Source organism: Trichechus manatus, unplaced genomic scaffold, assembly GCF_000243295.1.
Source record: "Trichechus manatus latirostris isolate Lorelei unplaced genomic scaffold, TriManLat1.0 scaffold00016, whole genome shotgun sequence".
Taxonomy (NCBI): Eukaryota; Metazoa; Chordata; class Mammalia; order Sirenia; family Trichechidae; genus Trichechus; species Trichechus manatus.
The window spans coordinates 19,535,371-19,549,807 of NW_004443952.1; the positions used below are offsets into that span (position 1 = coordinate 19,535,371).

General features: G+C 41.8%; 1 protein-coding gene across 3 annotated transcripts in view; it reads right to left on the reverse strand.

Moving 5' to 3' along the window:
* RNF20 (ring finger protein 20) overlaps positions 1–10,947 on the reverse strand; it is a 27,870-nt gene extending 16,923 nt beyond the window's left edge. Inside the window, exons 1-5 of one of the 3 annotated variants that reach the window (XM_023727452.1) lie at positions 10,861–10,947; positions 9,613–9,767; positions 3,643–3,810; positions 3,383–3,530; positions 3,048–3,230 (exon numbers count right to left, since the gene is read on the reverse strand). In XM_023727452.1, coding sequence (XP_023583220.1) covers positions 3,048–3,230; positions 3,383–3,530; positions 3,643–3,810; positions 9,613–9,741 — 628 coding nt within the window. In that variant the 5' untranslated portion in view covers positions 9,742–9,767; positions 10,861–10,947. The other 2 variants (XM_023727455.1, XM_023727454.1) reach the window with 2 other exon arrangements.
* Between the last annotated feature and the right edge of the window lie 3,490 nt (positions 10,948–14,437).

A 14,437-nucleotide genomic window follows, 5' to 3' on the forward strand; every position in this document is an offset into this window, starting at 1 on the left:
TTGTGGGGTTGTTAACCAATGTCATAAAACAACATGTGTACTTCTGTTTCATGAGAAACTATTTGTTCTATAAGCCTTCACCTGAAGTACAATTATAAAAAAAAGAAGTCAACGTTGCACTTCTGTAAACAAAGAGTCTATGTCACCCAACTCCCATCTCTTTCTATAAAGCCAAAATGTCTCGAGAACAGAAATGGTGGTTCTAAAACTTTACTCATATAAGGTATAGTCCCAAAAAACTTCATTCCAGATTGCAGATAAGACAGAGGTATCTCTAATCAGTGTCAGACTAAACAGCAATATAACTGTATTTTAGAAAGCTACCACAAATTCCTATTATCAACTATCAACATAAAGCATCTCTCTGCTGGGAGAGAAGTGGATCAGCGAGTAGAAATTTTCTTCTTCAAATAAGCATCTGAAATCGTGAAGAATAAAGACAAGAGCACAAAATCACTTATGTTCTAGAATACTATGCTAGGGGCGATCCTGAAGCTCAACAAATAGAACGTACACTACTATTTACAAAGCAGGTAGGTAATCCCACTGAACTTATTACACAGACTTAACATGTTTAAAATTAGTCACAAATACTATAGCTCAAACTCGAATGTTATTAAATAAAACCAGCTGGTCTCGGGATATTTACCTGCCCTTCAGAAACAGTCCTCAGGAAGAAAAACTGTGCTTTTGCACTACACTCCCTGGCATCACTCTTAGAAACAGAATTCAGAACAGGATCTAGAACAGGGATCTTCAACCAGGATTGCCCAACAGAATCACTTGTGGAATTTTAAACTAAACACTTTCCTAGGACGCATTCCATATCTATTAAATCAGGGTCTCCATGTTGTTATTGTTGTTGGGTGCCATCAAGTCGATTCTGACTCAAAGTGAACCCGTACGACTGAGCAGAACTGCCCCATTGGATTTTCTTGGCTATAATCTTTACGGGAACAGATCACCAGATCTTCCTCCCGTGGAGCTGCTGGGTGAGTTCCAATGACCAACCTTTTGGTTAGCAGGCAAACACTTAACCATTGCACCAGCAGAGCTCCCAGAGTCTCCATAGGAGGGCCAAAAAAAGCATGCTCAAAACACTCCCCAGGTGATTCTGATGCATAATCCAAGTTAAGAACTAGAGACTAAATTTTACTCATGTCAATATCCTAAGTAATGAAAACAGTTCAATAAATCTTTAGTGAATTAATAAACCAGACAATTAAGCAAGTCTTTTGAATCAAGAACCAAATAAATACAGGAAAAAAATGAACTCCAAAAAATTTATAGTTTACACTATAATTCATACTCTGTATATCTGTATCTCTTAGAACATTCAGCTTATCAATGGTATTGCCTTTTGTGTTATAAATAATAGCTTCCAAAAAAAAATCAAACTCACTGCCATCAAGTCAATTCTGACTTAGTGTGACCTCACAGGGTTTCTAAGGCTGTAAATCTCTGCAGAAGCAGACTGCCACGTCTTTCTCCTGCGGAGCAATGGGTGGTTTTAAACCGCTGACCTTTTGGTTAGCAGTCAATCACTTTGACCACTGTGCCACCAGGGCTCAAATAATACCTCAGCAGTTTGTAATTTATAATTAATGTTTTCAGTGTTTAACTTAAATCCTACCTTAAAATACATGCCATCAAAAACAATAATTTAAAGTGCTGTTCAATATACTACTGTTTTAGTTCCTTTTTAAATATAGCAATTATTTTACTTGATGTTATTTAAAATTAACTTAATACTGTTAACAACGTAACATTAACACAGTCTCTACATATGGTATATTATCTACATTACTAGAATTTAACAGAATCTTCTAACTACCCATTCAAGGAAAGCCAAGGGACAAAGAAAAAGCATAGGGCTCTGTTTATATTAGATGACAGGGAGGATTCGTATTTATTCATTCAGCATAACTTAAGCACTCACTGATGCCACGTGCAGTGCTAGACACTGGACAAACAAGGAAGGGCTAAGGTGTGCACAAAGAGACACAGTTTAGTTGGGAACACATGCAAGCAGATGTAATATATGACTACAAAAGTCTAGAAGGACATGAACCATATTATTTATGACACTTATCTCAAGTGAGATGGAAGGATTTTTATGGCCTACTTTTATGTATTTCTGATTTGTATGTTTTAAAACAAGTATTTGTTATTCCAATCATACAGAAATATACACACACTAAAGAAAAAGCAAAAAAGATTCCTTGTCAGCCCAATGTTTTTTTCCTACACAATTTTCACATGCTTTTTGCATGCTGCTTCTTTTAATTCTATTGATAATTTAACCCAAGTATCCTTAAAAACAAATTTATGGAGTAATACAATCCCTGTATGTTCACCAATGATTCAACCTCTATTACATTCAGCTTGTTTCTTTCAGAAATGAAAGGTTAAACATCTTAATGGCAATCAGAGAAATTAAGATATTGCAAAGAAACCATAATTTGTTGAAAACATAAAATCAGGGAATTTACTTGCATTTGAGCAGAGTTTTATGTCACAAATGACTAAAGGAGATACAACTTAGCTACACCTTCCTGTCATAATTTGTATTTGTACAAATACAAATTTCTGCATTAGCACTCAACAGTAGTGTAATTATTTCATATAATACTTTCATCTCAAATACATGCACATATTTTTTATTTTGTATTTTTTTAACCCGAGATCATCTAACAACTCTAAAACCTGAGCTCTTTTTGAAAATATTAGAATAACGAAAAAAAAAAAGTAAGAACCTTAAAAACAGATTCTGTGAAATCAAAGAGTACCAGAAGAGGGCTGATAAAATCTTTCCTCAACTTCTTACAGTACTGTCATGTGGCTCAGCATAAATATCATGTCAAGCACTCATAAAATATTAACACACCACAGTAAAGGCATTACTGGTGCTGCTGAATATTAGGATTCCAGGGAATTTAATTAAAAGTAAATATGTAGGCTCGTGGACTACAAATCAGCAAGCACAGTAACGAAAGTGAGTTCTTATTCATCCCCCTCCCTTTCCCATCTCCTGGTTCTTGTCTCACCTCCACTGTTTAGCTTCCGGGATAAGAGCTCCACTTTTTCTTGCAATTTATCATAGACGGTCACAATCTGAGATACAGCTCGGCGGGAGGACTCCACACGCTCCTGCAGCTGAGATTCCATCTCTTCACTGGAACTGCTGGCCAAAGTAGCAAGGAAAGAGAAAGCTGGCTCTTGCCCTTCTCCTGAGGACACGGGGGAAAAAAGAAGGCCGCCAAAATTACAAAACTAGAAATATCAAAATCTATTTTTACCCCTCCAATGGACAGCCTCAAAGCAAAGCTCTACTTCAAAAACCCAGATGACATGCAGTGTAGAAGTCTTCACAAACACTCACCTCTCTCTCGGTCGTCTTTACGTTCCTGATTGCTATCAGAGTCTGGTTCTGGTTCAGGCACAACAAGGGCTTTTCTTTCTGTGAGCAGGTCTCCCAAGCCCTGCTCCAGATCGTAACGTTTAAGGATGATACGGATGTTTTCATCGAACTGGAGGAGGGTATGTACAATTATTGAAAATCAAAAGGACACAACTTTGGAAATGAAGAGAGTACTGTAAGAGAACTAAAACACTCAAATAAAAATCTGAGCAGTTAGCTACCTGACTCCAGTACCGGTTGACAATCAACAGTGAGGCGTCATCAGTGGCCTGTCGTCGTTCCAGTTTTTCAATGTGCTCACGGAGTTCGTCTTCAATGGTCTGTCGTTGATCCAGCATTTCTGCCAGCTTGCGATTTTTGGTTTGTAGCGTTCGAATGTCTAATTCCTCCTGCCCCAGGAAACCAATCTTATTAGTCTCCACAAAGAAATCAGACAAATCCACTACTAAACTCAGCAAGATCATATTACTTCATTAGTATTTCCTGTGAATAATGTTAGTCGTTTTTTAAAAAAAACTCACAGCAATATAATTAGATATGAAGTAGGTGCGGAAGAGATAAAGGAAAGGGTCTACAATAATGTGAGGAAAGAATGACACACACAAATATACTAGAACTTCAACCTCACCCACATCGTTATTCTACTCACAGGAACATCCACAAAGTACTGCTACTTTGAGGCTCCACCATCCAGCTAGATCACCCTCTACTCCGATCACCAATGTCATCTCCTAAGCACTGCCCAGCATTCACTCCAGACTTTGGCACCTGGCTCCTTCTCTACCCCATCCCTGCCATCACCTCCAGTGACTTCAGTATTCATGTGGACAAACCATCTAATCTTCTAGCATCTAGCTTGTCAGTGTCTTGGATTCTTTAACTTGGATTATCAACTCCACTGCACTTCAGCTATGCACTTCAAAACCCCATCTTGGACTTCTATATTATCTGGAACTACACCACCTATGAACTCTTAAATTCCAACTTCCCATTTCTTGAACAAACCCTTATCTTTCCAGGTATTTCATGCCCTTGTTCCCAATATACCTTACTCCCAATACATAACCTCATCTAGACCTCCAGAATTTTGAATTCTTTTTCTCCTCTAGTCCCCTCTACCTCCTCCTTTCATATCCTGACTATACCTCATAGTACATTCCTTCAAACAGCTGCCTATCAGCATCCTCATTTCTCTACCCTTAGTTCTTTTAGTCTACCTTTGTGAACAAATCCCAATCTGAACTAATCCAAATATCTGACCATTCCATTCCTATACCCAGGATGCTGAGAGCTTCTAGATAAGGTCATTACACCAGGGAGACTGGCGCCTTTACAAAATGACTTCCTAACTTGAATACGTCTTATAATTTGTCCAGTAGTGTTTCTTTAACAAGTCATTTATCTCCCAATGTCCAGAGAGGCAATATCAAACTTTACCAAGCCCTGTCCGCCTTCACATCACACTAAGCCAATGACTTTGCTTTCTATTTTAAAGAGAAAACAGAATCCATCAGAGAGAAAGTTCTCCTACTTCCCATCTCTCTGAACCACTGGCACAACTTATCAACCTATGCATATATTCTTAAAACCTGAACCTGTGCTCAGGATCTCCTTCTCATCTGTTTCTGCAAAAAACCTCACTCCATCAGTAATTCTTCACCCCACTCAGTATCTTTAACTTCTCTCTTAGCTCTTTCTTATCAGCATTTAAATCTCTGGCTTTAAACACTAACGACAAAAAAATCCAAAAAGTAAAACAAAAAACTTTCCTTTAACCCTATGTCCCCCCCGGCCACTGCTCAACTTCTCCCAAGACCCAAAATTCGTTATGCAGAACTGCTCTATCCACTTTCACCCTCCCATTCACTCTTTAATCCACTGCAGTGTTGCTTCGGCCACTACCAATCCATTAGAACAGTTTTCAAAGTCATTGCTGCCCATCTTAATTTTACATCCACAGGCAATTTTCAGTCCTTATCTTATTTGACCTCTGTGTAGGAGCTAACATTACTGACCACTCCTTTCCTCTTGAAATGCTTGCTTCTCTTGGCGCATATGAATACCACTATGCTGGTTTTCTCCCTATTTCTCTAGGTGTCCTTTTTCAGTCTTAGTTCATTAATTCAACAACTATTTGAGGACCTCTAATTGTACGGCACTGTGTTAAACACAGGGGATACAAGCGTTAACAAGATAACTGCAGTGTCTGCCCTCTGAGGCCACAGTCCAACGTGGGAGAAAAGCATGCATTTACAAAGGTAAACTGCAATGCAATGAAATAAATGCCATGATATGTGAAGCCAAGGGGTGGAGGATGGGGAAGGGCTAGGAAGGCTTCTGGAAGATCAACTCTGAGATCTTAAAAAGTCTCAATGACTTAGGACAAGGGGAGGAGGTATCACAGGCACAGGAAACTGCAAGTGGAAAGGTTTATGTGCTTATCTTATCTCAGAATTAATGACTACTTTAAAGTGGGAATTATTTATTAGGACACCAATTTGTTTCACTTTTCTCTCTTCCATCCAGGCTAAAACATTCTTGAATGACTAAAATAGGCAGTAGTTTCCCAATAGTACAAGTTTTAATGCCATTAATAAACTATATTCTCAAACTCTTCTCTGAATACCACTTTCCTCCTTTCTTGCTCTAACTGAAACCTGGACGAGAATACTGTTTCCCCTGAAGCCCTCTCAAGGGGTGGGTGTTCTCTCCCATTCCCCTTGAGCCCCTGGGCCTCAAAGCAGGTGGCTGTCCTCCTTGTTCTCCACCGGCACTTCTAAGCACTTCTAGGCTACCCTCCTCCCTAAAACCTCTTAGCTTTGCTGTACATGCCACTGGTCTGTACCATCTGCCACCGTGCCTTGATGCAGTCATCTACAAATGTGGAGGTCACTTCCTAGCTTATTATATTACTTTCTCCAATACTACTCCTGTCACATTCTTACCAATTTCAACTCCCACATAAGTGATCCTTCCAATGTCTAGGATTACCAATTTGTTGACCTCCTTTCCTCCAATAAACTAGGCCTCTACCTCCCTCGGCCACCAACTCCCACAGTTATTCTTCTTCTCAGCAGTACCTGCACGTTCTCTATCAATGCAATTTCAAGTACCCCATTCTCCATAACTACCACTTATTTTTCCAGATCACTCTCTCTAGTTTCCTGACTCCAACAATTCTTCAATCCCACCATGATCTACAATCCACCGGTCTCACATGCATTCCTCTCATATCCTTCCTTACCAAACTTAAACTCCATGATGAGTCATTATAATCACCCCTTTTATATATCTCCATCTGTTTCCTTGCTCCTTCATCACATCTGCCTGACAGGAACTGCCAACTCTGACAACACCTTACTCTCCAACTACTCCAAGATGACACCCACACAGTTAAATATGCACGGCAGCAACTAGAATAAAGAAAATACCGTGCTGATTAGTCTTACTTTAAGCTCATGATCACAAACCTCAAGTGGGCCCTCACAGCTGCCAGCAGTCCTACTACATCTCTCTAGTCCATTCTCTTTTCAAGATGACTACTTCATACCTTCTCCTGTCTCTTCAAACCTCCAAAACTTCCTCCCCCATCCTCACTCTCAGACAAGTCTTGCTTCTGATTTCACTGAAAAAAAAAATAAAAGCAATCAGAAGAGAGCATCCACATCTACCTTCCACAACCAAAGCTACCAAGCTGTGTATGAACCCATATCCCTCCGTCTTCACACCTGCCTGATAAGAACTTGAACATTACATTCCCTCTCTCCCATTCAAGGACATCACACCAGTAACTGTCTCCTCTTTCTGCTACATCATCCACTTTACTCTCTCTACCAAATCATTACATCAACAGATAAACATGCTGTAGTATCGCCTATCTTAAAAAAGAAACAGAAACCTTCCCTCAGCCCCACATTCCCCTCTGGCTACTGCCCCATTTCTTTGTCTACTTTACAGCAATACTTCTCTCTTCCCAATTCCTCTCCTCTCATGTTGTCCTACATTAATTACAATGAGGCTTCCATCCCCACCACTCTACCAATACAGTTCTTGTAAAGTCTCCAATGAACTCTCTACTGCTAAATTTAATGGTCATGTATTAGTCCTCACCTTACTCAGTGCATCAGTAGCACCTGATCAACTCCTTGAAACACTTTCTTCACTTGGCTTCTGGGACCCCACTCTCTCTTGTTCTCCTCCTATCTCACTGACCCCTCTTTTACTGTCTCTTCTCATCTACTTGATGTGAAAATGTTGCAGAGCCCTACAGCTCTGTCCTCAGGCCTCTTTCTATCTATGCTCATTCCCTAGGGAAAAACCTTCGTATCATGCATTTAAATATCATCTATGAAATGACTTCCAAATAAATACCTTTAGCCCAGACCTCTTCCCAGATTCCAGATTACTATATCCAACTGCCTACCACTTAGAAGTCTTAATAGCTATCTCAAACTTACATGTCCAAAACCAGACTCATGATTCACCCTCCACATCTTCCCAAAATCTGCTCCTCTCATATGATCCCTAGCTCAGTAACTGGAAACTCCGTACTTCCAAAATCCTCAGGTGATCTTGCCTCCTTTCTCTCAAATGCTTCCTCCAATCCATCAGCAAATCCTGTCAACACTACCTCCATGGGGGGTCCAAGTCAATCATCAAGGTTACTACAATAGCCTCCTGTAGCAGACACTTCTGTGACCCATGACATGTCCTGCCAGCCTGCCAGATTTCAGCACATGTCAGGTGGACAGCTCCATTCACAATACCAGTGTTCCTACTTCAAGCATACCTTGGAGTCTCTCAGTTCTTCTGTCCTACAATCTCAGCTGTTTCACTACAGAAACTGGAAGCAGAGGAGTTACTGCTTCCAAGGGCAACCTTCAAACAATGGGGGTGGAATCAGTGGATCATGCCCCAGCTTCCCACCCTTGGGGAGGTAGGGCAATGGGGGGAAGCGCAAGAGGGGACAGTTCTGCTAACTGGACTCCTGTTTATAACCCTTGCTCCTCTACAATCTGTTCTCCAAACAGAAGTCAGAGCATGTCACTTCCCTGCTTAAGATCTTCCAGTGGCTCCTCAGTGCCTTCTGGATGAAGTCCAAACTGTCTGTTATGTGATTCCCTATAGCCTTGCTTACCACAATGAACAGCACATCAAAACCAAACTCATTGCTGCTGACTTGATTCCAACTCATAGCAACCCTATAGGACAGAGTAGAACTGCCCCACAGCACATATCCAACTCTATTATAACCGTGTGTCCCCTTGTATTATAATAGTACCAGCCTACAAACTGAAGTCCATGGCTGTCCTCAGTGTAAAGCACAGCGCCTGGCAAACAACAGATGCTCAATAAATATTTATATTCATTAAATGAATAAATGTTCTTTGGGTGCATGATGTGAGGCAATGCTAAGACAAAAATCACTTCCTGGCAGCAGTTTGGTATAGGTGAACCACAGACAGCCTCAGAAATGGCACTTCATCGACAATTTGCTCTGAATGTTCCTCGTATTCTTCCTAACTCTGAAAACAAAATCAGCTTCTCTGAGCCTCAGCCTCATAATCAAATAAGGAAAAGACGTGGTTTTGTGAGCTATGTAAATCTAAAACATTTTAACACCATATCCCCACGGCTGAGCTCCAAAATAGAGAACCCTGATCTATATAAAAACCATTAGCTTTGATATCTAATGGACATATAACATTACAATGAGTTTTCAGTATACAATAGTCTAATGAAACTGTCAGGTCCATAAAGGCAAAGATAATAACTATTGCATTCACCATTAGATTCATATCACTTAGCCCAATAATAACTATTAATACTTCACATTTACGAAGTACTTACTTTGTCAAAAGCAATGCTGTAAGCCTTCACACAGACTCTCACTTTATCCTCACGGCAACCTAATGAGGTAGGTAGTGTAATTACATTTTACAGACAAGGATACAGATGCACAAAGAAGCTAAGAAAAGGTCATGCAGCTAAAAAGCGGTAGAGCTGAGAGTCAACCTCTGGCAGTCTGGCTTCAGACCCTCACCCTTCACCACACTCTTAATGATTGTGCTCTGCTTCCTTGTATACCTGGTACTGTATTCTTCAGTGAATGAAAAATACAAGCTTCCATAAATTGTTTCAGATCACAACTGACAAGAAAAGTAAACTCTCACAGGACTGTTTCCACATACCGTTGAAGAGACACCTCCTAGCTTAATTGTTTCCACAGTGGTCCCTGAATCTTCAACAGCTGCCTTCTTCTCCGGAGGCATTGATGTGCCAGGCTCTCCAGCTGCTCTTTTATTTCCAATTCCTGACATCCTGGTACAAGATGACAGCCACTCTCCTGGAGGGAAAAAAATGCATAAACTGAAGTAGGATATGCAAAGAGAGAGGCAAGAAAAAAATATCTAAAAAGAGACCACCTATGATGCAAAAATTAGCAATTTTTCCAGCCAGTCTTTAAACCTATATCCACTGACTTCAGACCAAGCAACATAATCCCTGAATTCCTCTTGGGAAAGAAGTAAATTGTGGAGTAAGAGTCAGGACTGAATTTATATGACCAAAGATTTCTAAATTGGCTGCTGATAAGAAGTAAAACAATGGGCAAAGGATTAAGAGACCAAGAATATATTTCAGGAAGCTATCCCTTACTTCTTTTTACTTCCTGAGATGTCAAAATCAGAAAAGTACAGTTTGATTAAGGTGGAAGTTAACTGTATAATGTGGGAAGAACCACAGAACTGATGAGATCTGGGAGATGTCTACTAAGTCATTAATACTGGACAAATCATTTAGCACCTCTGAGCTTTAGTGTTCTAAACGAGGAATAACAGTGCAAACTTCCTACGCTTATTATGAGAAATAGGATATAATTATAGAAACAACTTAACATCATGCCAGACATGAAATAAGCGCTCAAAAATGCTACCTCTCCTTTTTGTTTGCAGTTGCTCTCCTTCTTCCAAATTCTCTCCCCAAGATTTTGAGCAACTCTAGGGAAGCTAGGATCCCTAGGTGCGAATCCCAGTTCTACCTCTCAGGAAGCTTTGTTGCCTTGAAAGTGAGTTCTCCAAGAGCTTTAGTTTCCTCATCTGTACAATGGAAGCGATTTCTTCTGCCCTACCTGACCCTCAGGGTTTCGGAGCTCAAAAGAGGCGGAATGGATACTAAAGCACTTTGGTTACGTTAACGCGCCGCCCTGCCATCACAGAGACTATAGATTACAGTGGCAGCAACCTGAGGTGGACCTCGCCTGGAGAGAGAGGAAACAGACGAGCAGCGACTAAAGCCGCAATCCAACTCGAAGAGAGGCCAGGGATCCTGCCATCGGAGCGGACAATTGCAAGCCCGGGGAAGAGAAGCCCCGAAACCGGAGAGGTTGGCGATTCCCGAGGGCCCGCACAGTCCCGTCACGCCCTCATCCGTGATCTAACCTGGTTCCTTCAACTCGCGCCGCCCGGGAGCGGAACTCGCGGCAGTTATTCACCAAGGCCTGCGACGCCCTCCCACCTTTCACCCCTGACCCGCGAGCGACGACCGAGCGAAACTTCCGGGAGGCGGGGCCAGAGAGAGAAAGAAGGGAAAGGAAAGAGGAAATTGCTTCAACCCTCGCCCGGGCGGAAGTGACGCAAAGTGCGGGCGCCGAGAGGCTCTAGTTACCGCGGCGTCTAGGCAGGGTTGAACTGCTGGTGTATCCGGGACTCGCCGATGCTAGTGAGAGCGCTACTGACTTTTGTAGGCTTGATGGCCTTTATTCCTGCGGTCTTGAGCTTCTCTGCTGAGCCAGGTTCTTTTGCCTGTTTTTGGCTCTAGAAAGACTCGTTCACAGTGCAGATTGGCTGATGGTCTCATCAGTCTCCGGACAGGCAACAACTAGCCTCAGACACCTCCGGAAAATATTAGGCGGATCCGGTTGGTGTTGAATGAAGAGCTCTGAAGAAAATACAAGGGATTTGATGGGTTTCAGCACTTTTAGTTTTTTCTTACAGGGAACAGTATACGGCCCTGTTACATGTTAGGATCATTTGAGGAGCTTTGGTCCATCTAAGGAGCCCTGGTGGCGCAGCGGTTAAGAGCTCGGGCTGCTAACCAAAAGGTGGCCGTTTGAATCCACCAGCCGCTCCTTGGAAACCCTATGGGACAGTTCTGCTCTCTCCTGTAGGGTAGCTATGAGTCGGAATCGACTCGACGGCAACGGGTTCGGGTTTCGGTTTGGGTCCCCCTCTAGGGTAGGGCCTGGATACTGGCACTTTTTTAAAAGCCTTCTCAACAAACTCCCCGTGATTCTAATGTGCAAAAAGAATTGCGAGCTACTACTCAATACTCGTGTGCCTCGTTGAAACAAGAAATTGACCAGGGAAAAAATGAGAATCGCAAATCATGAGGCAGTCTCTGAACTCAGCACTAGTCTTATTTTAAGCTAATTAGCATTGATTTTTTGTTAATGACAAACTGCTATTTTTCGTTCAGTTAAACTAAATGTTTTATTCTTTAATGATAGGGAAGGTAATCAATCTAGCCCTATCACTAAAGCTGTATGCCTCGCAGAATTATGAAAAACTGCCTAATTAGATGAGAGCCCAGTGGAATTCAGGCATTAACGATAAAAAGATCAAACCAAATTCACACTGGATTTCTGTTAGTGTGAAGACTGTGGCCCCTATTCCTACTGGGTCTTGGCCTGTGGATAAAATAAGAAGGTGAACAATGGGGAAAAAAGTGACCCTGGTGCCTGGTACCAGAACACCATGCCTGGCTTGGAAAGAAGTAACTGGCTCCAAATGGACTTAACATATCATTGGGTTTAACAGAGGCCTGAGAACCCATGTTTGGGAACCCACCTGTTGAAAAACGTTGTATAAGACAATGACCTTGGTTCTCTCATCTCCCTCCATTGACTGATCTAGTCTTAGCAAGCCTTACATTCACAGAACTAGATGTCAGAATTTTACAGCAATGCTTCTAGCCTAGAGTTTATAAACTAGAAGTTCACAGGCTGTATTTGGCCAACAGATAATATGCTTTGTTTAGTTTGGACACTGTTGGCCACCCTGGGTGGTTTAAAACACACACAAAAAACTGACTTGTTAACATTTCAAATAAGGATATTTTACATAAAAATCCAGATTATCAACTTTTCTTGAAATTTTTGAAGATCTAGCAACACTGGGCTTATAGTCTTGCTGGGCCACATTTGCCTATTGCTGAGTAGTGGCTTCCTCTTTTTTATTAACGGGGCATGATTCTCTGGTTGGCCACAATCCTCACTCCAAAAAAACCAAACCAAGCCCATTGCCATCAAGTCAATTCCACTCATAGCGACCCTATAGGATCAAGCAGAACTGCCCCAAAGGGTTTCCATGGAGCAGCTGGTGGATTTAAACTGCTGACCTTTTGGTTAGCAGCCAAATTCTCTAACCACTGCGCCACACACTTACCAGTTCTGACCCTAAAGGTGTTTCATTTGAATATTATCACCGTGCATTGTATAATGATAAGCAATCATTGAACATTGTTGGTTGCTGTCTTAGTTTCTTAATGCTGCTATAATTCAGAAATACCACAAGTGAGTAGTTTTAAAGAACAGAAATGTGTTTTCTCGCAGTTTAGGATACTAGAGTCAAATTCAGGGCGCTGGATCTAAGGGAAAGCTCGCTCTCTGTCATCTCGGGTAAGATCTGTTTCAGTTTCTGTAGACCCGGCATTCTTTGATTCCTTGACAGTCTCCATCTTCCTCAGTTTGTGCTTGCTTCTCTGTGCTTAATCTCGTTTTATATATCAAAAGTGAATAGGGTTAAGACACCCTTCACTGATACGGTTTCATTAACGTGACAAAGAAAACCTTATTCCTAAATGGGATTTCATCCACAGGTATCTGCCTGTCAAGTCCATTCCAGCTCTTGGCGACCCCATGTGTGCAGAGGAGAACTGCTTCATTAAGCTTTCAAGGCTGTGACCTTTCAGAAGCAGATCACCTGTGTTCTGAGGCACGTCTAGGTAGGTTTGAACCACCAACCTTTAGGCTAGTAGTCCAGCACTTAACCGTTTGTGCCACCCAGGGGTTAGGATTTACAACACATATTTTGGGGGGACACAATTCAGTCTGTAACAGTTGCCTACATAGTATCCGAGGAGCCCTGGTAACACAACGGTTAAGTGCTTGCCTGCTAACCTAAAGGTTGGCAGTTTGAACCCACTCAGCAGCTCCTCAGGAGAAAGACCTGTGGATCTGCTTCTGTAAAGATTACAGCCAAGAAAAGATTTCTATGGGGCAGTTCCACTCTGTCACATGGGGTTGCTATGAGTTGGAATTGACTCAATGGCACACAATAACAACAACTCAGTATCTATCCCGCAACCCTTTACCTTCTTAACAGAGCCACGGTTTTATTCGTCTCATCTATTTAGCTGCCTTGATTCTGTATGTCTTGGGGAAATCTGACTCCACCCCCATCTCCAACGATTGTCTTAAATAGTAAATCCCGTTCTCCAAGCCATACTCGTAGGCTCAGTAGAGGGTCATCTAGTCAGGGTAAATTTCTGGGAATATTAGGACTAAAGCGATCTTCTTTCCTCTGAATTTTTTGTGTGAGGCCTGAAACTGTTGCAGCCCTTTTGCTACCAGTTTGAGAATGGAGTCAACACACAGAGGAAGGCAGAACCAAGAGAATCTCAGGAAATGGAGCCAGTTCAACTTAGTTAGGGCATCCCTAACTTCAGCCCACACTTCAGGGTGCTAGAGAAGATACGGAGAGGGGAAAAATCCTTTTTAGGACCCTTCAGTTCTCACCATGTCGGTAACTATATTCTCCAGCTATTGGAAATAACTATGTTTTCTGAACACCCCACTCAGTCATTTGATACCTTCACAGTAGCCTGGCCTGATCCTAGAGACTTGGGACAGTGGAATGGGGAGAGGAGGAGGCAGGAGATCTCTTTGATCAACCACATTCCATATTTCTGGCAAACCACCACCTGTTCACTACCGTAAGGAAGAGAAAAAGGAGTGAC